Source organism: Aptenodytes forsteri, unplaced genomic scaffold, assembly GCF_000699145.1.
Source record: "Aptenodytes forsteri isolate BGI_AS27 unplaced genomic scaffold, ASM69914v1 Scaffold187, whole genome shotgun sequence".
NCBI lineage: Eukaryota > Metazoa > Chordata > Aves > Sphenisciformes > Spheniscidae > Aptenodytes > Aptenodytes forsteri.
In genome coordinates, this window is record NW_008794084.1 from 35,898 (window position 1) to 60,256 (window position 24,359).

Sequence of the window (24,359 nt, forward strand, 5' to 3'; positions counted from 1 at the left end):
CCCCCCCCCCGGCAGCAAGGCCAAGGTGTTGGCCTGACACCACCTCCTTCCCCGCAGGATGAGCCCTTCCTGAGGTGGAAATGTCCAGCCACCGCCCCTCTGGCCTTACCTTGACTTTGCAGCTGGAACCGCAGGCCCTGCAACAGAGCGAGGACAAGAAACAAGGGAAAGCAGGACAGGCTAAGGGAGAGGAAAATGCCGAAGCGGGCGCTAATGAGGGAGAGGGCAGGGCTCTCCCGTCTCCGCTAGGGCACCCCGAGAAGCTTAACCGACCCTCCCAGGGTACTGCCGCATGTCCAGGGTCAGCCCAAGGTTTCACCGCTGCTCACGTCTTCCGGGGCTGACGTCGCCATCTTGGGAATCCCTTGACTCCTAGAAGCACCGCAAAGGCTACAGCCCTTGCCGCGGTCTTACGAACTGTAAACCCCTGTATCTGCATTTGGCAAAAAGGGCTGTTCAGAGATGACAGTCTTACAAAAAAAGAGGACTACAAATCAACTACCTTCCTGAACTTCTAGAACGCCAAAGCCCAACTCACTGCACTCCAGCAGGCGTGAAGTCAGACTCGGGGTCAGGTTTTGATTTCCATGTGGTTTAATAAGTTAACAGGTTCCGCCGTTACACAGCAATGGAATTCTTCTTCAACATTTACAAAGGTGCAAGAACTTCGTTCATTTAGTCCGAATTAAGTCATTTTATTCTCATCTCTTAAATAGCTACGCAGTTCCTATTTTTTTTCCTCTAAACAATCTGGGGTTAAAATAATCCACCCAGAGAGAAGGCATCAAAGTACAAAAGAGCACGCACAAGGAGGGGCGCTAATTCAAATTCAGCATGGGTATTTGGTCCAGTACCTGTACGAGCAAGGAAAGGTAGCGTGGAGCAGTCATGCCTATAGAAGGAGCTGCGATGTCGCAAGTACACAAAGACCTTTTCCAGAAGTTTGACCACCACTGGGATCGTTACTCTACCATGACGCTCACCATGACCCGGGGGAGGGAAGGAGGGAAGGAGGGAGGGGAGACCAACGCAAAAGACCCCAAAACACGCACACGCCAGCCACCCAACATTCAAGCATCTCGCCAGCTACCCAGAAATGACTTCTCTGTAGGTTTAGCAAACAGTGAACCGAGAGAAGCCGTCGCAGGAAGGAAGCGGCATCGCTGAAGACAAAAAAGCGGAACGAAAACATTTGTAAGTGTACGCTTTGCCGTGCGCCCAGTTCTAGTCTAGAAACAGCGCATGCCCGTGGCCCTCTTTTATCGGTTTGAAGAAGTTTTCATTACGCTCCCCTCCGCTGAACTGTTTTCTGACTAGAAGCTGGTAAGGCCGCTCTCCCGACAGACCGATCGGCCCTGTCCTCAGTCACTCGGCAGCGTGACCAGTACAGGCATTCGCAGAGCACGCTCTAATTACAAGTGATGCAAACACACGTGCATGTGTGCAATCCCTCTGCCCTCGAATACGCGGCCTTTGAGCGCCCTCTGCAAGTATCGGGCCTCAGTCAGACATCCGTCACGCTAAAGCCTACAGCACCCCCAGGAAACTGAGGTTTTGTGGTTCCCTCCATTTCTTCCCGTGCCTGCTTTCTCTCGCCTCGAGAGGATACCCCTCGCGGGCCGATGCCGAGGGCTTTTTCGACAGGGAGGCTCTTAAGGAACCTCCATGAGGAGAATATGTATCCAGACAGAAATATACTTACAGCTAGAGAAATCTGTTCTCTTCAGAGAAGTACAAATACACAGCATAGGTAAGTTCTAGTAACTCTGTTCAGCCAAAATAGCAAAAAACCGAACAAACAAACAAACCAAAATGTATACTTTGGCTTCATTTACCAGTCACCGTTTCTACTTGCGTAGCCGGCAGTGAAACGCAGCATTTGGAACGCAGGCCTTCATAAGCAGGTTGAACTCCTTCAGAAGCCTCCGTGCGTTCAAGCCCGCCGCTCTGCCGCTCCTCTTCCCCCACATACTTGGTCGAGGACCAATTTCACAAGGTGCAAATACTGACCCTACCCTGAGACAGCAACCTGGCAACTGCAGATCATTCGAGTCTAAAAAGTCAGATGGTGGCCCGCACCGTGCACCGGGGTTGATCTGCGGTCCCGGGCATTACGAAATGCCACAAACCCTGCAATGGCACCGAGGTGCGGGCATAGGTATCCGGAAGAAGTTAAACAGGGAAAAGCAGATTTCAAATAGCATTTCTTCTGTCCTAAAGCCAGAAGCACAAGCAGGGATTAAATACAAAAGAGATTTCTTCAAGCAGCAGTTCTACAGGGGGAAACTCCCTGGGACTCTCTTTACAGTTTCTGGAGGCCAAAGACCAACGTGACCTTCCCTGTCCTTCCAAGAAGATTAGGATAGAAGAATTGTTTCTCACGCCAATAATCACGCCTCCTGCACGAGGCGGATTCGTTACCGTTCTTGGCTTCGGGAAGCCGGGAGAGTCACCCGTGCTTGCATAGCCGGGACTAACAAAACCAGCCGCCTACTGCTTGGGGGATGAAAACAACTGTGCGTGCGAGAAAGGAAGCCATGTGCGGACACGAAGAGAAAGGATCAACATGTTTATGAGGAGCGTATCAGAACTAAAGAACTCCCGGTGCACACAGCTGAGCCATTCCCCCTTGCCTCTGTCCTTCAAACAGCAGCTTACCCAAACACCCTGAAAAACAGCATGCGCTTACCGAGAACATTTAGAAGAAGATAAAAGGTTACAATCTCAGTCCTACGCTGTACGACTTCGAGAAGCAACGAAATGGCAGAAAGAACATCTCCGCTAGGAAACAGAAGCGGGTGCGGGAATCGATGCTTGGAGATGCGTTCTCTCAGCACTTGACAATAGCCCTTTCCTTTGCAAGTTATCTAAGCAGATACAAACTTTCACAGCAATTTATTGCCTGTGATAAAGAGCACTGCCAAAAATTCAAGGGAAAATACACACCAACCGTCGCGCGTCCCACGTGCCGTTCATTCCACAGACTGCAGCGCAGGAGATTTCCAGATGAGTCTTCTGCCAGGTCAAAGCTCAAAATCAAAAACAGTACCTCCACTGCGATTCATCAGCAGGCATAGCCTGGAGTCAACAAACTGGGAACAAATTCAGGAAAGCCCATGGACGTATGGCAGGAATTGCCCATTTAACACGGCTAGAAAGGGTTCCTCAGTCCCCAAGGCCGGTGAAGAACTCGAGTTTGGGTTTTACTCCTAGCTTTCCTACCGCCTCCTTCCTCCGAGCCAGACCAAAACATTCCGGTCAAAATCTAGGTACGTGTTTGTCGGACACGAACCTCACTCGTCTTTTCCGCCTCCAGTCTACAGCGCCAAGAACAACGCTCGCTAGCCCTCGTGGCCCTCCTCGTGTTCACGAGCCCCAGATTCACGCTTCAGAAGCGCTGGTGGGAGCCTCAGGCATTCGCCTCCAGCTGCTCCGCACCGAGACAGCGCGAGCTGCTCTAGCAATTTAAAGAAAAGAATACAGACCTATTAAACGAGACTCGCAGAAGGTCCTGTGATAAACCCAGAACTGAAGAGTTGCTGGCTCTTCTGAAAATTCCCTTCCTTTCAGACCAGCATTTCTAAAGCAAGGTTTCGCAGCCATCCCACTAGAGAAGCGGTGCTGTCTGGGCTCAGCCAGCACTCTCCGTTCAGAGCAACCTTGACATGGTATTAAAAAAGAAGAAACAAAAACCAAAAACGGAGCGTCAAGTACTGTTAGCGACAGAGGCAGAGTCGTATAGGGGACAGTGCAAGAGAGAATGCTGAACTGGAACCAAACCCCGAGGCTCTGGGAGCAAGGGCGTGCCTGCAAAGGACAGCGCCGCGTGTGATGCTGCACCGACCCAGCAAAGGAAGGCTACGTCAAACTGGCGGCCAGATCGCTAGAGGCGAGCCCACAGACTGCCAACTTCCACCAGAGCTGCAGCAGGAACCGGTCACTCGCATTGAGGAAAACAATTTTCAGCGAGAAACAGCGAGCGCTCCGACATCTGTAGCACACGGAGCTGCGAACAAAGCCACAGTACCGTGTGGATGAGGAAAGAAACAAAGGATGAAAGACACGAAAGAGCTCGGGGATGACAGAAAGACTCCCGGACCAAAACAAACAGATGGAGAAGAGGTTCCTGGTCGGCCAGCTGGACCAGTCCGATTTCTCACACGTGCCCAACCTCATGGGGAATCGGCAGGAAAAACAGGAAAGAGAGTCCCTCCTGCTGGCACGCACCAGCACTTTCAATCCACGCCCCGGGCGACTCTGGCCTTCCCTACCTCCAGACACTTTCAAGAGACGCCCTGAAATTCCCGCCTGTAAATCCTTTCACAGCGGCATACCGAACACATTCCGGTCTTTAGAAATGGCACGCGACGGCCGTATCGGTAAGCCAGGATTTGTCCTTCTGAAGAACACGACATGTTGTTTTATACGCAATGTCAAGAGAATAACTGCTTTTTCAGTTGGTCGCATCCTGCATAAGGCAGGGCGGCACCCCCCACCTCGGGAGGTACTGTAACAGGAGAGCAGAGCTAGCAAATCCAGTCAGGCCTAGGCGATCGCTCTTCAGGGAGGTTTTTCCTCCCCTTTGCCCCATCTCCTTACCTCTACAACTCACAGGAAAGCAGGAGCTTCCATTCAAACCAGGTGCGCTGACAGGGCACGAGTGTTTCTCCAAAGAGCACCGTTACGCTATCCAAACGGGGCCTCTGGGGATATTCGCAATGTACACGCGTCAGAAGACTGGAAAACCGTTCGTCTAGAAGGGCGGTCTCCTCCTGCGCAAGGAGTCAATTTTCCCCCGCGCGCCTCTCCCTCTGCAAATACCCACTGCGGAAATGCCCACTGTTTGAACGTGGTGGATCGGGTTTGCTAGAAGAAAGGAAATATCGGATGCAATCAAGAAAGGCTCCTTGTACTACAGGAAACCCTTTCGTCAGTGAAAGCACGTAAACTCTTGCCTCTTTCCGCCATGTGGCTTCAGGCCCCACGTCAGACTGCCCTTTCACTAGCATCGCCACATTCCTCGCCGTCCATTTCCAGGGTGGTGCCAGCCCTCAGCGTGAGAACCGCCAGAGCGCAAGAGGCCAGGCGCTCCACAGGTCTGGAAGATGGCCTGGCGCCCTGCTGGCAACGCGCCCCCAACCGCCCCCGAGGGAAAGGGTTCTGCTCATACGACAGCTGGTGCACGCATGCAGCACGGCCCCTTCCCCGTTCAAGACGACAGTTGCAGAAGGAGGGCTGCATCACAGGGTGGCAGCACCAACCAGACGCTCTTGCAAGGGCCCGGGCTTTTACAAAAGCTCGCCCAGTGGTTAAAATTTCCTCCTTCTTAGAGACTCCTTCCTTCATCAGCATAGCACAGAAAGCACGCATCCCTCAGCACCGTTCAAACCAGAGACTGTTCCAACGGCGGAGCCAGGTGGAGAACGGCAGCTTCTTCTCCCGACAGCTCACAGCCCAGGAACACATCGCCCCACCCTGCCATCAGGTTACAGCCTCTGCGCCAAGCAGAAGCAATGAGAGCTTTTAGACGGCCAGTGACCGCGTCATTCTCCGTCGCTAGAAGAGCTGAGCAAAGCTACATCCCACACTTCTTGGCAACGTAGCTAACCCGGTAGTTTCTCGAGCTTTAACTCCGAGGGTTGCCACTTGAGAGGCCGCCCCCACCCACCCTTTCCGGGATGCACCCGGCGATGCCAGACAGCTACGCAGGCAGAGTCGCTTCCGCAGCTCCTGGGACCCCCACAGGGATTAACATGCCACCTGGATTTTCTGGGAGAGCGTGGTGGGGTACGACAGTCAGAGAAGGCTAAGCCAAGGCAGACGAGCAGCCTAAGCCCCAGGTTTGCCACCTCCGCTCCCCAAATGGCGTAAAGCACTGGGGTGTCTTCCCTCAGCCAAGGTTGGAAGGAACTGAACTGCAGGTCACAGATACCACGGAGTGGGAAGACAAGAGACTAGAAAAGGATCTCTGCACAATCTTTCCGATGGGCTTCTCCCTCCTTCAATTCTCACCTGCTGTTGTGCTGTCGCTAGCTTTGGGTTTGGGTTTAGACTTGAAGGAGAAGCGCTTGATGAGGCGGCGGGAGAAGCTGCTGGCTTTCTTCCTGGCGGCGGAGTTGGCGGCGACATTGGACAAGTCATCGTGTGACTGGCTCAGGCCCGCTTCCTTCTGCTTGCTCCTTCTCCGGAAGATGAGCTTGGTACCACTCCGAAGAAAGCTAACTGCAGACACAGAAAGGAAGGAGACAGAAACCACGATAGTATCCTGCCCTGGTGAGGCTCGGGGGCAGTAATGCACCCAGCTGCTCTCGGATGAGCAGCAAAGACCTCTTCCACCCCAAGCAGCAGAAGCGCACGGCAAGTCGGCGAATCCCAGCTCCCAACCGCAACGCAAAGTCTACGTTCAGGACAGACTGCAACACCAAGCAGCTGCTTCACTAAGCACGCCATCACGTGTCCCCTCTGCGTAAACGTCCTTTTACGCAACAATGTCCTCCTCCCTTCAGTGGAAGCGTGCGGAATTGTAATAGAAAACTAAGACTCGTATGAATGGGAAACAAGTGAGAATGTCTGCATGTGGAAACACCGGGAGGAACACACAACAGGGAAAAGGCCTCTCAGATTAGCCCATCTCAAGGGCGCCTGGATTAGCCAGTCATCAAGCCCCCGGAACAACTGCCCGCAGTTTCACGAGATGCCCAAGCCTGGAGACAAATAACAACAATGGCTCCGGACAGCTCACGAGGGAGGGACAGGATGGAGACGCCGATCGCCGTCGGCCCCAAACGGGTGCGAAAAGGCATATCCAAAACCCGCACGCCATACAAAGCTACAACGGTATTTCCTACAGAGGGAGCGCTTGCTTTCTGTTTTCTTCCTTCTCTTCCCCGCCTGCCAGGTCTCTCAAGAATCTGGGCCACACACCTTTCTACCCACTGACGTGCAAACAAGGGGCCACCACAGTTCAAACTGTACCTGGTTGTACCAGGGTACAACCCCCCAAAACTTGTCCCACTCTCGTATTCTGAGCAGTCGAGATCTTGGCTTGCGCTTGTTATGTGAAGTTTGTAGCTCGCTGAAACCATCATGGCTACAAGCACACAAATCCAAGGTGTGCCATCCGCCTAACTGACACAAGCCTGGACAGTCCAGAACAGCAGCTCGGTCGGGGCAGGCCCGCTCCGTCATTTAAAAAAAGCAGAGAGTTTGTGTGGACACCCTACGGTACAACAGGTCAGAGGTGCTAGCTACTTTGATGCTAACGGAGAAAGAGGGAGGCCCGTACAATCCACATTGTCGGGAGGCCTCCGTTTCTGTGCCAGAGGCAGCCGAATTCAGAGGAGGAATCATTATTTACGGATGCGCGCCTGATCTGCGGACCCAGAGGCCAGGGAGTGAAAATGGGTTCTCTGGAACATGCAAGCTGTGCAGGGTTCTGAGAGAGCGCAGAAACCGAAAAAAGGCCACGGGAATCAGACACCTGCAAATAGAGGAGCTTGGAACCGCCCCAGCGGGAAGCACGGGAGAGAGGCAGGCTCTTCCAGGCTCCAGCAGAAGCCGCTCTTCGCCATGCCGAAAGCTGGCTGCAGCCCCCACGCTTGGGCGGGGAACTCAGACGTCACTTCGTCCTCAAGTACAACAGGCTAACGCTAGCTACCATCTAACGGTTCATCCTTACCTTTGTGATCTTTCAAGCTCCTGGTCTCAAGGGCTCCCGTGGAGCCAGTTTCAGACTCAACATCTTCCACCGACGGTCTCTCAGAGATGTCCGATCGCGTTGTCTCGTCCAGCTCCTGACTGGCCCTTTGTTCCGACGGCGACGCTTCCAGCAGCTGTGACGATTCGGTAGAATCGTGCATCCGGTCAGCTGCACCCTCTGCCGCAGAATCCCCGTACGTCGTGGCCTCCAGGGATGCAGCATAACCCAGGGAAAGTGCCATTTCATCTTGAGCGATAGGTACCTGGAGGGGGGTTAGAAGGTCAGACAGACAGGAAGACAGGCTCTAAAGGATCACATTCATCTCCCTTCTTCCATCCACACCTACACACGGATGCTCCAGTTCCGATCGTCAGTGCTAGACAGCACCGACACACAATTGTCACTCTTTTGCTGAAACATACTGGAACGTGGCCAATTCCAAAGCATTCTGCAGCACCTCCCTCACTCCCGCAGGCAAGTCCAAGGAGAACTCCTTAGATTCTCCACCAGGTTCCCAACCGGCTACAGCAGCAGCCTCCCTTTCTGTGGCTGCCCTTTGTGAACTCCCGCCGGCAGCTGCCCTGCAGACTGGCGAGGTACCTTTGACACTCACTAGGAAGCAGCAACAAGCTGCAAGAAAGCAGCGAAAGGGTTCTGCCGAGCGAGTCGTCTGTGCTGGAACCTTCCTACACTGGTCCTTACGGGACAGGGTGGTTTCATGCACGCATCCCTAGAAACAACCTCCCAGATTGGAAATGGAGCCCCCTAACTATGAGAGACCTTGGAAACTCCCGAGATGATCAGCGTGCTACGTTTTGTCGGGGTCTTCTTGGCAGGCTTGTTATTCGTCTCAGTTAGCTGCCTGATCGCCGTCTCGGCCACCGGATCCAAGCCATTGGGCATATGGCTATCCCCTGAGCACAAGAAAGATACCAATGCTTGAAGTAGCAGCCTTCAGCATGGGCAAGAGGTCGCTTGCTGACCGCGATGCTTGTAACAGGCAACTACATGTGCACAAAGGTAGAGAACAGAATTTATTACGGACTTGCTGGAATAAACCAAAGGAAGGAGCCTCCATATAGCTCTCGGCTCTTTTAGGCACCTGAAAAGTTTCATTTCCCACCGGGCATATCATTAAAATACCCTTCCCGCTCAAAGACGACTTCCAAAGACTCCCAAGAGTTTGGGCAGCCTTGGCTGCAAATCGTCAAAACAGCAGCAGCGCTCTGTCCCAGAGACAATCGGAGCCCCAAGTACAGGGTGAGCAAAGCTCTTTGGGTCCAGATAGCCTGGAATGTTCTTGTCAAGCCAGGAAACACCCAGAGTCACAGACTGGATAGCCAGAGTGGAATTTCTTTTACCTGCCCCCACCTGCTCCCAACGCTCCACCCCCGCCTTCACTTGGGCACTTGGACATTCTCTTCTGCAGCAAGTGCAGACGAGTTCAGTGACCCACATTCAGACTGCCACTCTCCAAGAAAGGCTAAGGAACACAGTCGCTCTGGTAAGAGCCTCAGATGTCCAAGCACTTACGGCTACCGCTGGGCAAGGGGCCACGAGGGCAGCCGCTCTCCAAAAGCACCGTTGTCTTCTTTTCAGTCACTTCCACCTTGGAAGGTGACCTTGATGGTGAATCTTCGTGGTGAAAGAGAGGCAGAGACACAGAGACACCAGTAAGCGGAGACGAAGCTTAGGCAACTTCATTACTGTATCGTGGCCCCCTACGCGCACCCCAAAAAGCCTCAAGCGCCTACGGAGAGCCTGCAGAGGCTGGCTCCATGAGGCTTTGCGGCAATGAAATACTAAGAAGCCTATTGGAAAGAGACGCCTGAAGCAGCCCCGTCGCGAGACCCCGTTCATGCTGTTTCCCAGCCCCACCTCACGGAATATCCACCACCACATTCATCAGGATGTCAGAATGCAAACAGCAACAACCGCTAGTAAGCAAGGTCAACATGCTTTTGGCTCCGCATTCAGTACAATACAGCGTAACTTCTTTAGCAGTGAAGAAAATAGAGCAAGAGCGGCAAAACACTTAGCCCGATATCCCGCAGAGGTTCCGCGGCAGCATACATGTTAGAGTCGGGACCTCCCGCCACCAAAGGGCATCAGAGAGGCTCGTCCCTCTCTGATGTCCCCCCAAACGCAGGGCTGCATCAATTCCCTCCCCCAAGGCTACACAGCCAGCCACAAGACGCTAAGGGAATGGCGACGATGCCCGCATTCCGACCCGGAAGCCAAAAACGCCGTGCAAGGTGCAAGTCTGCAACAACCGCAACATACGATGGCTAAACAGTTTTGCTACTACCCGTGTGAGCGGCCTCGGGAATGTTGCGGCCGAGTCTGCACCCCCATAGCAGCCACCCATACAAGACGCCTGTCGCGGGGCAGCCTCACCCAGTTTGCAGTCTGCCTTGGGCCGGGACTGAATCGTGGTGACAGTAGTCACGATGGTGCCGTCGGGCATGATGGTCCGGTCCATCTCCACCTTCTTAGTGGGGGTGATGCTGGTTCGCAGAGATGTGGCGTGCTGAGCATTCAAAGATGCAGGAGACTCCTGGAATAGCAGCTACAAAGAGTAAAGCGCAGCTCAGAGAGGTTCTCCTCCTCCTCCTCCCAGATGGAAAGGCAGGCACATGGGTGACAAAAGCTACTGCCTTGGGTACTGAGGAGCCGTCCCCGCTACAATGTCAGTTGAATGGAGGGAGGCTCAGGGACCGAGGGCCAGGCGACACCCCTCCTCGGCCTAAGGGTCTGCCAGTCCCCTGTGACGAGCCCAGGCCCGATCACGCTTGTCTCCAGCTAGCGGCTCACATTGTGAATGCTTCCCGAGCACGCATTTGTGCCGAGCTTATGGTGTTGTGAGCTCACCTCCAATACAATGGTAGCTTCAGCCGCCAGTGACTGCCCAGCTCCTGGGGCCAGCGAGCAGACCTGTCTCGCAGATGGCCGTCTGCCCAAAGAATCAAGCAAAAGCGTGGCATGTGCCAGCAGCACACCTGCGAGAAGGTACAGGAAAACAAAACACACCATGTGACCTCAGCACCTCCGATGCCTCCCAGGCAACCCCTGCTTTTGGGAAGCAGCCCTGTGGGCCAACGAAGCAGATCCCCACGACTCCGGTAGCTCCCAGGTTCGAGGCGGGGAGGGGGCGGGCAGCGCTCCTCCGCTCCTCTTTACCAATCCAGAAATTGACTCACTTAGTCGATTAGTCCCCGACCGAGTACAAACGAGCAGAGTTAAGAGCCTTCTGCAACGTTCTTCCAATACATGGGGGTGAATCCCCGCATCCCTCTCCCTGCTTCAGAGTGGAGACGGGCGGGCCACGGGAACCTCCCGGGTACCAAAAAGGTCAGAGTAAGAGCGTTTCACTAAGAACAACAGACTCCAGAGTTACTTCACGCAGTCAGAGGCTCACATAAAGTTGGATATGAAAAATCCTTTGCAGAGTTCATCGCACATTATACTGACACAGAACTACCACAGGCTCAAAGCACAGGAAGTCCCTTAGGCATTTTTGTCTCCCCATCTTACAATCCATCTTACAGCTGCCTGGACTCACTTCCCCCTCCGTCACTGTTCCCCAGCACCTGTAGCTTCAGTTCTTTACTTCTAGGTCCCAACTCCCTGTTGAAACAGAAAAAGACGAGCTGGTATTAGGCAATCTTTGCAAAATGGCCATGGAGCAAATGACCCCATTCCGTATCTTCCCTCCCTCAAATCTCACACGCCTCATCACCTTTTCCAAAGCCCCACTACGTGCGCGCTACTTTGGAGGACACGACAAAGGGCAGCAAACTACACAGAAGAGGAGAACTCCGGTTCGTGTCCTCTGCAGGGCTGTGTAGGCTGACATGGGAAGTTGAGAGGGCAATCTGTCCAGAAAGCTGAGGTTTACGCGCCAGGCCTTCTGCAGCTGCCGCTCCCACATGCCGCCCGCGATCGGCGCTTGGGCCCATCCAGTTAAAACACAGAGCATCCAGGGGAGTGGGAAATACGTATGCAAGCTGGGGCAAATTAGTGGAATCGGTAGCCCGGCATGCGGGCGGCGCAAACACACTGCGGTGCAGACTCCACCTCTGCGCCATCCGCATCAGTTACTGCGGCACGGTAATGACACCCAGAGACCACACCGGTCTGCCTCCGCCGTGCCAACCAGAAGGAGGGCAGACACTTACAGAAAGAGCTCCTCATTCCACTCCATCTGCGCTGCAGCACCGGCACTGCCAGCTGTCACCGGCCTCGTCTGCTTCTGCTGCGGGGGGCTGTCTAGCTCTGCCACGCAGCGTATCTCCCCAACTCCTGCAACAGAGGGACAGAGCGCACGCGTGCGCTCATCAACGCAAGGCAGCGGCTCGGCGGATGCATGCCCCTCTTTTCCATTCAAACCCACCCAAAACATCCACTCGCTCCAATCTCGCCACCTGCGCGCTCGCCCCTGCAGATCAGCAATGTTTTCACGCTTACCTCCCTTCCCCTGGCAGCCCAAGTTCAGCACTCGAAGATTCCGGAGCAACAGCTTAGAACCCAGAGGGGCTGCTGCTACTCCGGACGGGGACTCTCGAGTCAACTTATTGCTGGGTACCTGAGGAATGACGAGAGCGAGACCGATGCCTTTATCGTTCACTCGCCAGCAGACAGCAGCAAGACGCATGATGTTCGTCCTTGCATCTACTAAGTAGCTCCTCACACCGACATAGGGGAATACCCACAGAGCCATCAAGACATGCTGCAGGTTCCCCAAGCTATCGACCTCCGATGGGCCCCTGTGTTATTTCAGATGGGAAATTTAAGGCAGACGGGAAAAGAGACAGACAACAACAAGCTTGCTGGCTGCCAGACGGACAGCTGAAGACGACAAACCATGGACCGTTCCATGCCTGTAAAGGCTGCCCTGGACGGAGCCTTGGTGTTCAGAGCAAGAGAGAGACTGCCCGAACGGAGATGCGTCTCAGGCAGTCCAGCTCCACCTCAACACAACCGGCACTCAACGTTCAGGAAACAAAGTACAAACAGAGCTGCCCTTCAGAGCGGTTCCTAATTATCCCTACTCCCCATGCCACAGCACCCCAACTCCTGTGACAGCGCAGGCCAGGACGCAGCTGTCGCCCAGAAGTGAGTCTCAACCCTTGGATTCCTGCCTGAGCCTCAGCCCTCCAAAGCGCCCCGGGGCACAGCGTTTGAGGCACAAGAATGACAAGAGGAGAGAGCCTTACCGCACCGGCTCCAGCGGTGCAGGCCTTCAGATTCACCATCATGGCTGGCTGCGTGCTGACAATGGTATCCTCGATCAGATCCTTTATGGTGGATAGATCCGCTCTCCCTTCGTTCTTCTCTCCGCAAATCAAGAGGAAATGCAGGAAAGTCATAACGAGGCAGACACATTTTCTCCTTACACAGCTCCAACTGCCTCTCGAGCCTCTAAGACGCTACACAGTCATTGTCCTGGTAATAACCCCCCAGGTACCCTTCCCATATCCTGTACTCGCTCTCCCCAGTGCTTAAAGCTTCCATGTAACAGCTGCAGGCAAATGTAAGTTGTCTAAATGAGACAAACTAAGCCTCTACACCTGTAGTCTACCCGTTGCAAATTTTGACAATACAGCTTTTACAGTTTGCCACATCCTTACCACCTCGTGAGATGGTACTACCGCACTTTCAGGAGAACAGCCAAATTCCTACATCTATTCAGGATAAAGCAACAAGGGTGTCAATAGAACAAACAAATCAACCAAATCCGGATCACAGAAGCACAAGCATTCCCACGTTCAGCTCATTAAACCTCTAATACCCAGGGGTTCCGCACACTAACCTCTCAAAAAAACCCACAAACAAACAAAACAAAACAAACAAACAAACCAAAAACAAAAAAAAACACGAACCAACCCAGCTCATTTTGCAGCTCTACATTGGACAACGGCAGGAGGACCTACATAGACAGAAAGCCTTTTTTGCTACGCAGACTCCTGTTCAGCTGTTACACCAAACTCAGACAACAGACACCGGTACTGCTTCGGCCCTCTTGAGGATGTGCTGTTTTGACAGAGCTGAGCTAGCATTGATTCCAGGGCGAAAGAATCCCCTCCCTCGCCCTAAAGGGCCACGACAACAAGTTGCCAACCTCTCCCCTCTGCAGCAGACTTCCTCTTGGCTCGGCGCTGTTTCTGCCCCTCCCACCCTTCTTCCGCTCGAGTCCAGCCTCCCACTGTTTGCCGCTCACCTCGCGAAGTTGAAGTCTTGGAAGAACCGAAAGGTTCAAGTCTGGTCTGTCCTTGAACGTCCACGACACCAGGAGACCTTCGTTCTGTATCTCCTCCAAGCGGATCTCCACCTGGCCCAGAACAAATACCCATAGTCAGGAACAGTTTCTGTTTCCATTAGGTGCTTTTTGCCCCGTTTCAAATTCAGCAACTGAAAGGCCCTCACACCAGTGCAACAGTAAGAGACAGAATGTAAGAACACAAGTGGTCCCGGGCCTACTGGAAGAAGCAGCTGCAGAAGCCTCATCGCTCCGTAGAGAGATCTGGCTTCCTCGCTGCCTTTGGATGCCCAAGCGCCATCAGAGGGAAGAACGATAGGTTATTTCTTTGGCTGAAGAAAAAGCCTGCAGGACAATCCGAAAGAGCGAGTTGGGCACTGACACGGGATATTTACTGAGCTACATCAATTAACCATTGCCAAACCTAAGCACGGCCATTTGTAAGTTAGCAAAGCGTCTCTAGGAGATCACCCTTAGATTGAAAACTCATCCAGGTCACCAATAGTCTGCAACAACAAACCAGACTGTACACCATCCCGTAGTTCAGTTGAAAAGTTGCACACCCATACACCTGAAAGGCATCATTAATGCAACAGACAGAAACAGAACTACACAGGAGGAACTCCTGACCCAATATCTCTGGTAACAACAGGGGAATGAAATTTAACATCGTTCCAAAGTAACTGACAGACTGACATTTATTTACCATGAGCACTGAAGGTCATCAGTCAAAAGCGACAGATCTGGGACACGGTAGCTAGGTAAGTAACCAACAAGAGGTGCATAAAAGAAGCAAGACACGTTTGGGAATACAGTACTTGAAGTATTCCAACCAACGGGCATATGGTAACCTTACCAGCGTTTCACAATGCAGCAGCAAGACCTCAATTAGAATACCACACGCAATTCTCTACAAGAACGATCAACCCAGAACTTCAGCAGGTGCAGACAAGGAGACCTAGAAAATGCCGGCGAGTAGAGGAGCGATTTGATGAGACGTGACAAAGGCCACCTGGCTCCCAGAAACTACACAAAGATGAAAAGCAACCGCGGTTGCCGCCCACAACTAGATCGGCAGCCGGCGTGCTAAATGCAGAGGAGAGAGAGAGAGAGGAGCTTTAAATGACCGCGGAACGGGGGCACAAAACCAAACCGGGATGATCTGATAAATGTAGGTTGAAAATGTTAATAAAGCTTCTGAGAGCAAAGGGGTTCTCGAACAACCTTCCAACTGCAATACCTGCAATAGCAAGGGATTGGCTTCTGCTACCACAGAGTTACTTCCAATTTCGCCATGTCTCCCTATAGCGCAAACGAGCGCGCAGTCTCCAAGCAAGATACCGTGCCCAGCGTCAAGCCCTTCTTCACGATGGGAGCAAAAATCACACTCCAGAGAAGCAAATCCAGCCAGAAAGTGACTACGGAGTTACCATTGCAATTTCACAGAGCTTCTGTTCTGGGAGAAGCATCTCCAATATTCAACACAGAAAAAAAATCTGTAGCACACTCTTGTGAATGTATTAAGGGGAGCACTGACAAGCAAACCACTCCTCACCGTGGATTTGTTTTGCATGCCAACAAGCAGGACAACACCATAATTGTACATATGCACAGGACGCGTCTTTCCCTATCCATCACACTGCGAGGGTAATTGAACTCTGTGGACCTTTCGCTTCCTAAACACCCGCTTAAAAACACAGTATAGAACGCTGCCATGCCTCAAATCTCTCTGGGTTTTGTTACGGCTACGTGACATAGCCAGGATCTGCAGAACAAGCCTCAGAAAACGGGACTCAGCACGCAGATCAGGAATATTTGCCACCCCGCCAAACGTTAGTGACAGCACGCTGCTTCTTCCGGCACGATGAGGCCTCCTTCCTCGATGGGCGCGGGGCCGGGTGAAAGAACAAGTTCAATGGCTAACTTTTTACAACTGTTACCTGAGCCTGCAGCACAGCCAAAGCGACATGATAGGTGTCCACAGAAACAGCAACTGGGGACTGCTGAGTAACAGAGACAGGGAATTTCACAGCTTCAGCTGACAGATGGCAGCATAGCACCTAGAGAGAAAAGGAAGGAAACGAGTTTATATCCTCAGCGAGAGACAGCCGTGCGATGGCAAAACGCCTAAAAGCAATAGGCAAGGTTGACGCATCGTGGCAGGAAAGAAACATCAGGCTTACTCCCAGACCCAGTTCCACACTGCGAACTTGCCATTTCAGACTCTGTACGTGAGGCAGTAAAGACTTATCGGTGACAGGAGCTCTCTTCTCCTCTCCACTGGAGGACCCTGATATCTGGGCTCAGCATCCATACGCCCCAGCTCCACCAACACGTCTCCTGCCGGGGCTCTCCCAGAGCTCACCGACGCACAGCCCCAGAGCTGCAATCTTACGAGCCCGTCGACCGGCCTCCGAACTCAACACCAGACCTTGCCCAAAACTTCCCCGGTTCCACCATCCCCATTGCGCAGGCCTCGGCAATCTCCATAGAACACACCGTCAGTCGACGGAGAAACCCCATACCGTACAATTCAGAACAGCAAAGCCTTACCATGCTGTGGTCCGACTGTCCCTTGCATGTCACGCGACTTATATTTGTGGCTGGTGGTAACCGAGGACCCTCTTCAAATGTGATCTGCACTGAGCTCTATGAAAAGAGGACTCCATTAGTTCCCAGTGGTCAAGGTATCCCAGATAGTTTCAAAGAGGACAAACGATTCTGACGTGGGGCCCCAGAGACACTCCGGTTCATTCCCATGAATCTGGCCAGCACACGGAACCGTCACACAGTGCAATTCTACCCACCTTGGCTTGTCCAGACAGAGAAAGGAAACAAGGCCTCCAGTCAAGGCTTAGACTCACAAACACTATGTTAATTTCAGACCGGCAAGCCCGAATGAGAATGGAAAATTGTTCTGGATAGCAGTCAACTATAAGTCAAGTACGTTAACCTTTCTTCATTGCAGAAGCTTTGATGTTTCTTCTCTCTCTCCCTCTGTGCTAATCCTGCCCCAAGTAAAAAAAAAAAAAAAAAAAAAAAAAAAAAAAAAAAAAAAAACCCCAAGAAAAAAAACCCACCACAACAAAAAAACCCCCGAAAACCAAACCAAACAAAAAAAAAACAATCAACAACAACAAAATCCACCCTCAGCATATGGTATGTCAGCTCCTGTGCTCAACTTGTTCCCTTCCCTCCGCCCCCCCGCTCTCCTGGTTTATTAGATCACAATCTCCACTGCGGAAGCATCCCTCTTCTTCGCTTGAGGATTTCCCCATATAACAGGACCAGTTCTCTACAGAGAACCCTTCTCAAGAAATACAAGACAAAGAGTTGAGAGCATCCCTGCACTCAACCTGTCCCTCAAAGATTCCCTCTGCTCACAAGGGGCAAAAAGAGAGAGCGAGCAGACAATCTGAGCACAAGGACACGACCGTTTCCTGAGGTGCTCATGTTTTAGGGCCAGGGTGACCGAGAGGGAGGATAAAGGTCTGGGAAACCGCACTCGTTTTCTCAAGCAAACGAGACTGTGCACCGCCACCTCCATGCAACAGACCGATCCAGGTGACAGGTGGAAGGTGGGTAGAAGGGGCTCTCGGACACTAATCTAACCGGCACACATACTACAACCTGAAGAGCCACTTGCTCATCAAAAACTAGTCCGGACGCGCACCCTCCTCTCAACGCAGACACGAGGCAGCTCTCCCAGTGACCAAACTTCAAAACTGAAAGACTCAATGGAGAAACAATGCCGCATCACTCCCTGCTGCTTCATACTAGTAACGCCTGCCGTTTCTTCTTCTCGCAAGCCTCCTCCACCAGAGCCCTGTGTTCACCCTCCTGGGTCAGTCAAGAATATCAGATCAGCCCTTCCTCTCCGCAACCAGAACCTCTGCCCAACAACTCAAGTACATAATCATCATCAGCAAGCTGTTGCCCTGTTCTTCTCAATACGTCACAGTCTCACCAAACTGGGAGGCACTGGCCAACTTCAAAAGATCTCGTTACCCAGCCCACTCAGAATGAACCACATGCACAAGGTAGCGTGAATCTGTATATACCCCAAGGCAGGGAGAAAACACAGAGGAAAACTAAAACAAGAAGGGTAGCATGTGCTTGACAGGCAACTCAATTCCTTTCAAGTCTTTGCCCCGTTTTAAGGCAAGTAACTTGAAAACCAAACAGGAAATAAGAAACACCAGCTGTTAACATTTAAAGATCTACAGAAAAAAGCGACACCTTGTGACTGAAGCCGCTCTCTCGAGTACCAGGGATGAGAACGAGACACGGCCAGGAGGCAGACCAACCCTCATCTGCCCGCTGCCAGCTCCCTCAGATCACGCTCCTAACAGAATCCGCCCGAATTCAGATGCTGGTGTGCTCCAACCACGAATGCGCTCCTATAAAGCTCCTACCACGTGCGTTACATTCTCACGTTCACCGTGATTCGGAAACACGAGGAAATGTGGGCAAATCTAGACCTGAACGAGACTAGGACATATTCTTTTAAAATTCACCAAACTGAAACAAGCCATGCAGAAACAACAAAACCACAGAAGAAAACAGACTATCAAGAGGGAAGCGACCAAACAGCGTTTCTCCAGAACTAGGACTCTGGAACGCTAGTATCCCTCTATTATCCTTTTATGGCAAACCATGAGACTTCTACCCCAGTTTTGGCATTTTCCTTTCCCTTTCTTGGGACTACGCACAAGGGAAAATGAGACAGCACACCCAGAGGATGGTAAAGATAGCTCTTGAACAAGCAATCAAGACAGGAATCTACAGTTCTTCCCCAGCCTTACCAACAAGCCCGTGGAAGCAGGCTTATAAATCTGAGGGCCGAGACCCTCCACCGTTCTGCATCCGCACCAAGAGCCTGACGTACTCACAACCATCCCCTCCTCCACGCTAACTCCACTCTTAAACCCAGCTTTGCAGAGCTGCGTTTCCTTATGGCTTTTTGTCAGTCGATACAGCTAAAATGAAAAAAATGTGACAGCAAAAGGAGCTAAGAATAAGTCTACCTGGGAGAAAGTGAGATCGCTCGCTTCTAAGCCTCAATCTATCCCCGACTCCCCTTGGGACTTAAAAGGAGAGCAGGGGTGGAGTCAGACTGGGAGCAGGGAAGGAGCTACCGTCAATTGGGACGAGCGCTATCAGGCCTTACGTCCCTCCCCTCGACCAGATCCAAGAATAATTTCGTAAGCTTTTCGTAGACTGGGGAGGGAGGGGCGGGGGAGGGGGGGCACGTGGCCACAGGGGAATGCTTTTTATGACAAGGCTAGTGCATTTTCAAAGACAGAATTGCCATTGGTTCTAAACCGAGGTTTACCTGAAAACTGCAATGCACTGCAAAAAAAAGGAGACGCAGCTTCTCCTTCAAGATCTCGGCAGACGACAGGACTATCCTTTATGCAACTTCATTGCAAAAACAAAACAAAAAAACCTAACACGCACCCAGCCCAGAACAAGTCTCCCGTTCTGTGGTCTTTGGAAGGTGCGCATGGACTACACGGAGAAGACTGTAGTCAACCTGAGGCTGACTTCACCTAATCGCACTGAACTTTTAGAAGACCGGAGGAGTATTGCCTTAAAAAAAGTTTTCAATTACAGTTAGCGCTTTCATATTATTAAGTCCCTACTCTCTTCTCATTTGGCAGCCCCCTAGATCGCTTGAAAACATAATTCCTCAGGACACGCAATGAAAAGTTACTCAGCCTTGCAATACGTTAGCAAAGTTGCAACGACTGAGACAAAAACGGTCTTACTTCTTCTACTGGTACAGTCTCCTGATGCTACAGGCTGTAATGCGAAAGTTCTCGTACAAGTCAGCGAAGAGTTCCTTGGCAGAACGCATCTTGCAAAAAGTCATGTACCGAAGCACTAGCTAAAAGACAAAATGCTAATTTTCAGTTGTTTTATCACCTGACAAAGAGATACCTCAAAACCAACTGCATTATAAAGGATAGTTGCGAGTATACGCCAAATGTTGCAACGCAGTAATTTTCTATGTGGATCGCAAACTTTAGACGCGACTGAAATCATTACATAAATAGTTATCTTGAACAACAGTTACATATCTCCGCAGCTTTGCGAGCATTACTGGGATTCAGGGCCCACACTAAGCCTTCCACCTCCATCCCCGATTGAAGTCTGTGCCATTTCTTCTGCGTGGCCGAAAGAATTTCCGTGCCTTAATTCCAAGGCTCAAGGAGGAAACACTAGCAGAAAGACCATTGTCATCTCTTTCCCAGTTAGACACGATCAGTCACTTTATCCCATTTTACCAGGACCGGGGCTGGGGCCGGGGGCTGAGTGCTGGAACGCTGCGACTCAAAAGCAGGGCGTTGGCAGGAATGGGATGCCTGAGGGGCGGGAGAAGAAAAGGATCGAGATGGAGTATTTTTCCCAGTTAAACAGATGTAAGCAGCTCCAGGTAACTCCCGATCTTATCCAGAATCCCACATAAGACATAGCCCCCCAGAATAACCACCGGGCCCCACTTCAGAGAACAGCTTTTAGACCCAGCAACTCGCTGTGGCAATGCCGCTTTCTGAGTAGACGTGCTCCAGACGAGGAGCGACTGCAGGAGAAACTGAAGCGTGGCCCTCCAGGGGCCTCCATGTCATTTCAGCCATCAGCTAATCTTCACCTTAAAGGAGTTCTAAATTCCGGAACTTAGAAATTCAGGTCATTTTGTGAGGATCTGAGGAATTCAGCGCATGGCAGAAGAATGCAGCGTATCAGATATGGGTGACTGCTGACACTTGACCACCGCAACATTCTGACAAGAGGGGCACGGAAGGAGAGGGCACGTTTCTACGGGGGGAGGCAGTTTGCAACTGTTCTCCCCTCTGTTCGGTCCCCTGCCAAGTCCTCTCTCCAAAAGAGGGAAGGCCTCTGCCTGTGCGTGCTCCGTCCCAGAGAACGGCCCTCAAATTTCCCATCAGGTCTTGAAAAGAGAAGAAGCGGTTGCCGTGGCCCTAGGCGAGCCACTGTACTGAGCCAACCCCAGGGGGCCGCTAGGCGTCACAGCAGTGGGTCCCCCTCAATAGAATATGCATTGTATCAGAACGAACTTACTTTCAGTCACAAAAGGAAGAGCTGGCTTTGAGGGCTCAACACCAGCAGGATCTGCAGGGTTTCGGCTTCTGTACAATAAATCAGCTGAGCATATCCTGACGCTCGGAAGTTTTCTGCAGCAAAAAAGGACCGCTTTTTCAGGATACAGATCTCAGGTTCAATGCTGCACCTGGCTATTTGCACAACCAGGGGAAGGCGGGGACGAGGAGGGAGGGAGAAAGGGATGGAGGCAGGCAGAAGGAAGAACTTTAGCAGCTGACACGTTAAAACACCAGATCAAGTTTCTCACATCTTACCCAGTGTAACTATCAAGAGCGTAATCTTACAGTACGTAATCTAGCCTCATTTAGCTCCAGACAAAAGAGTCCGTTCCAACAGCCTGTGGCAGATAGTCCCGCAGCCACCTTATGCAGCACCACCCTCTCTTCTTGTACCTCCTCCCGTAAGATCAAGAACGTATCCCGGTTAGTAATCGTTAGACTACTACTCATAATCAGTCCTACCTTCTCTCAGAGCAGTCAGGCCCGCACTCTGGACTCCTCCTGCCCTTGGTATACTTAAGGGACTGTTTTCTAACTCTCTTAGAGTATGATGAAGGTTTCTGAACTCATTCCAAGTAACCAGTGCAAGAAACGGGACATGAACACAACAACGGGGCCAGTCTATTTTTTTTTTTTCCTCCCCCTCTACAAAAACTTCTTACCCTATTTTGGAACGGGCACCTTCCCATTTTCTCAGTCATCGACAACTAAGCGCAAGCAATTGACGCCATTAAAGGATACTACAAGACAAAGAATCAACAGAGAAGGAACGGCCAAATTCACAAAAGCAGGCACAGCTTACGGTTTGGTGGTTAACTTGATCTTTATCCCTGCATCTGGCAGATCAACCACACCTTTGTGGAAAGAGCCATTTTTCCACAAACCTCCTAGGAACAGAGCACTCGGTCTCTTGAAAACCTGTCAGAGGACAAGCTCATCCTAAAACTAATGAACAATTTTGAATACCCTGTCCTTTGACACCATCAAGGTGTCGGGGATACAAACATCCATTCCCATTTTCTAATGCTAGCCAGCTAGATCTAAGGTGGGAAAGAGAGACTGGGTGCTGCTACATTCCTGTTAAAAAGAACAATTTCACTTATCACAAGTAGCAACGAAGGAGAAACCATGCCAACCTTTCCAAGTCAATCTAACGTTTGGTGAGTCAATCTAACACGGCAAAGGAGGAGGTGAGCAGTCATGTCACATGTGGAGCGGAGAACTTCAGGTGGGAAAGCGAAGGACTGAACACAACGGAACAAAGAGAAAAAAAATGTTCTTTCTTCAAAAGGAAAACAATAAAAGCTAGCTGGGGAGCATCAGTGAGACAGGTCCACTGAACCAAATCTGCCCAAAACAGCAGCAAAAAGCGACACCCAGCTTCACGAGCGGGGTCTCTGACACACCTCAGAATAAGAAGACACAACATACGTGAGACAAGCATTAAGAAAGGTAATGTTTGGAACAAGTCAATTCCCTGATCCATCTGTAACAGGCAGAAGACATAACTTCGCAGGTAAAAACATCCGCCGGGTAGCAGAAGTACACAATCCAAGGCAGACAGCCCATCTGCATTCATGCCTGCACAATACTTGTGGAGGCTGACTCCACATATTTCTTATGAGAACAAAACTTGCCCTGAGACATGCTGCTCTTCCAAGTAGTAACGCTCAACCACCTCACCTCGTAGAAGTGACAGACAACAAAGCCTCTCAGGAAATTCACCATTCCCACACGGCCAACGTATGGGGTACAGGGACCAGGTATAGTACCGGCTATGGCCTTCTTTACAAAACCTGTAACAGTCTGTGCTCTAAATCCACGTTACCCGGTCTTAGGTGACTTCGTACATCCTTTCAAAAGGAGCAGCGGACAATATTTTTAAATATTCTCTGCCCTAGGATACTTGACACCAGTAAAACAAAAACGTTCCCAGTCCAAGGCTGGAAAAGGAACGCAAAGTTGCAAAGGCAGCTCATTATGCGCAAATATCCCATCCTGGTCATTTTGCGCTTCCTAACACCAGGAGGCAACTCTAAGCAGGAAAACAAAAGGGCAAAACCGAACTTCCCCATGCTTGCTGATGAAGTTACAGCCTCCTTTGGTCAAACTGCAGAGGACATTCATTCAGCTCTACAGCCTTTATTCAAATGGCTGTACCACACGGGTGCAACTTACTTGCCTTGTAACCGAAAGGGACTTCCCCGAAAAGAGACAGGTGCCACGCAGGTGACACGTAACAAAAACAAGCATTTCTTCCTAAGTTGCCTTCCTCAAAGATCCGTCGTCTTCATCTCATCCCAGCAAGTTATTATGAGGGGATTACACTGAGGCAAATGAAAATACAGAGAAATGAAGAGCTACAGAAGGTATGCTGGAAAAACTGCGGTGCAAGCATTCCCAAAGGAGCCAAAGCCATGACGTTACCTATGGGGTTGGACTTCGCGAAGCCTATTATGCTGATACAACTAACAACGGGTGGGGACAGGGGGAGTAACAATTTCTCATTCCTCCCCACCTTCACCAATCGCCTGATTTTTTCACGTGGTCATGCTGCACCGAGAGATCCGCTTTTCTGTTCTGCCTGTCGTCCAGTACTTAACTCACTTTGTCAAACAGAAGGAGACTTTTCCAAGCTCGTTGGAAAACTCAAACACAAGTTCACATCGCATTCTTCAAGATTTTGGTTTCCTTTTCTTCAAACACATTAGTTTCACGCTAACCTTTTTTAGCTCTTGGTTTTCCCACTCAGCTTAACAGAAAGGCTCCCTCTTCCCATTCACATGACAGAAAGAAAGGAGATCACGACAGACTTTGGACCATAGCTTTTGTGGGCAAAAGCCCCTGCCTTGCAGGCAATGCGAGTTACTGTGCAATTATTTCCACATGGAATCGGCGAGGCATAGCCTCCTTCATGAGCTTCAAAACGATGCAACAGTAATGCTGGGAGATGAAAGGGAATAAACACCGGCAAATTTGGAAGAGGTTGCTGCAGAAACCCCAAAGCGGCCGCATCAGCCGGTTTCATCAGGTCTGACTCGGGCTCAGGCCCCAAACCGCGTCAAACGAAGCGTGCTGCCCGACGCCCACCTTTCCGTACGCGGTGTGCTCCCGTTTAGTTACGCTCCCGTCCCACCAGGCCCGCGCAAAGCTGCTCGAAAAGCGACGCCGGCTCCTTCGGCCAAGACCTGGCAGCCCCCGAGAGCGCCCGGCGAGGAAGGCTTCCCCGGCGCCCAAGAACAAAGGGCGGGCGGCCCCGCCCGCCTAGAAGCCG

The 24,359-nt window shown here is 51.5% G+C and overlaps 1 protein-coding gene and 1 long non-coding RNA gene across 3 annotated transcripts in view; both read right to left on the minus strand.

Moving 5' to 3' along the window:
* Window positions 1-16,971, minus strand: part of C2CD2L (C2CD2 like) — a 22,951-nt gene extending 5,980 nt beyond the window's left edge. The window contains exons 1-14 of one of the 2 annotated variants that reach the window (XM_019470596.1): window positions 16,512-16,971; window positions 15,899-16,018; window positions 13,920-14,030; window positions 12,916-13,029; window positions 12,167-12,284; window positions 11,878-12,001; window positions 11,262-11,326; window positions 10,571-10,698; window positions 10,097-10,268; window positions 9,233-9,334; window positions 8,480-8,613; window positions 7,679-7,961; window positions 6,013-6,222; window positions 587-854 (exon numbers count right to left, since the gene is read on the minus strand). In XM_019470596.1, coding sequence (XP_019326141.1) covers window positions 757-854; window positions 6,013-6,222; window positions 7,679-7,961; window positions 8,480-8,613; window positions 9,233-9,334; window positions 10,097-10,268; window positions 10,571-10,698; window positions 11,262-11,326; window positions 11,878-12,001; window positions 12,167-12,284; window positions 12,916-13,029; window positions 13,920-14,030; window positions 15,899-16,018; window positions 16,512-16,514 — 1,782 coding nt within the window. In that variant the 5' untranslated portion in view covers window positions 16,515-16,971 and the 3' untranslated portion in view covers window positions 587-756. Of the gene's footprint in view, window positions 1-586; window positions 855-6,012; window positions 6,223-7,678; window positions 7,962-8,479; window positions 8,614-9,232; window positions 9,335-10,096; window positions 10,269-10,570; window positions 10,699-11,261; window positions 11,327-11,877; window positions 12,002-12,166; window positions 12,285-12,915; window positions 13,030-13,919; window positions 14,031-15,898; window positions 16,019-16,511 lie in introns of those variants that run through there. The other variant, XM_019470599.1, reaches the window with a different exon arrangement.
* Window positions 14,351-14,897, minus strand: LOC103893979. Its single transcript, XR_657284.2, has 3 exons — window positions 14,815-14,897; window positions 14,665-14,715; window positions 14,351-14,529 (listed from the first exon to the last, which is right to left on the minus strand). It is a non-coding gene; the product is annotated as an uncharacterized LOC103893979 (long non-coding RNA).
* Window positions 16,972-24,359: the final 7,388 nt, after the last annotated feature.